Raw genomic sequence first — 841 nt, 5'->3', positions numbered from 1 at the left:
CACCAGGTCATCGGCAAAGGTGACTCTTTGGCACCCCGATTTGGCTGTGGCCTCACCTGCCCAATGTGTGTGGTGCCAGCTTTGTGCCACCCGTCCCTGCAGGGCACTTTGGCAGCGTCTACCATGGCACCTACACGGACCCTCTGCTGGGGGACCTGCACTGCGCTGTCAAGTCCCTGCACCGTGAGTAGCTCCCCTTCCCGTGTGTGCTCCCGTGGCACAGCAGCAGCACGGCCACAGCTCGGCTCTCCGCAGGCATCACGGACCTGGAGGAGGTGGAGGAGTTCCTGCGCGAGGGCATCCTCATGAAGAGCTTCCACCACCCGCAGGTGCTCTCGCTGCTGGGGGTGTGCCTGCCCCGCCACGGGCTGCCCCTTGTCGTCCTGCCCTACATGCGCCACGGGGACCTGCGCCAGTTCATCCGCAGCCAGGAGCGGGTAGGGGGCAGCCCGAGGGCGGTGGGCGGTGATGGGTGCCAAGGTCTCCATGCTCACCACTCCCATCTCACAGAGCCCCACAATGAAGGACCTCATCGGCTTTGGGCTGCAGGTGGCCCTGGGCATGGAGTACCTGGCCCAGAAGAAGTTTGTGCATCGGGACCTGGCAGCCAGGAACTGCATGTGAGTGTGGCTGTGCCCTCCAGACCTCCCCCCCAGGGTACCCGCCTGGGTCTGGGGGTGCCCAGGAGTCCCCACCTCCACCTGGTGTCCTGCAGGCTGGATGAGACGCTGACAGTAAAGGTGGCTGACTTTGGGCTGGCGCGGGACGTGTTTGGCAAGGAGTACTACAGCATCCAGCAGCACCGCCACGCCAAGCTGCCTGTCAAGTGGATGGCGCTGGG

General features: G+C 65.0%; 1 protein-coding gene across 1 annotated transcript in view; it reads left to right on the top strand.

The window, feature by feature from the left end:
* Positions 1-841, top strand: part of MST1R (macrophage stimulating 1 receptor) — a 7404-nt gene that overhangs the window by 5580 nt on the left and 983 nt on the right. Inside the window, exons 10-14 of the mRNA XM_031058226.1 lie at positions 7-19; positions 103-183; positions 256-437; positions 511-620; positions 716-838. Of these exons, the coding sequence (XP_030914086.1) occupies positions 7-19; positions 103-183; positions 256-437; positions 511-620; positions 716-838 (509 nt within the window). The remainder of the gene's footprint in view (positions 1-6; positions 20-102; positions 184-255; positions 438-510; positions 621-715; positions 839-841) is intronic.

Source organism: Geospiza fortis, unplaced genomic scaffold (genome assembly GCF_000277835.1).
Source record: "Geospiza fortis unplaced genomic scaffold, GeoFor_1.0 scaffold78, whole genome shotgun sequence".
In the NCBI taxonomy this organism is placed as follows: Eukaryota; Metazoa; Chordata; class Aves; order Passeriformes; family Thraupidae; genus Geospiza; species Geospiza fortis.
Note: the sequence above shows the minus strand (reverse complement) of the source record. Positions and strands in the feature narration are given on the sequence as shown.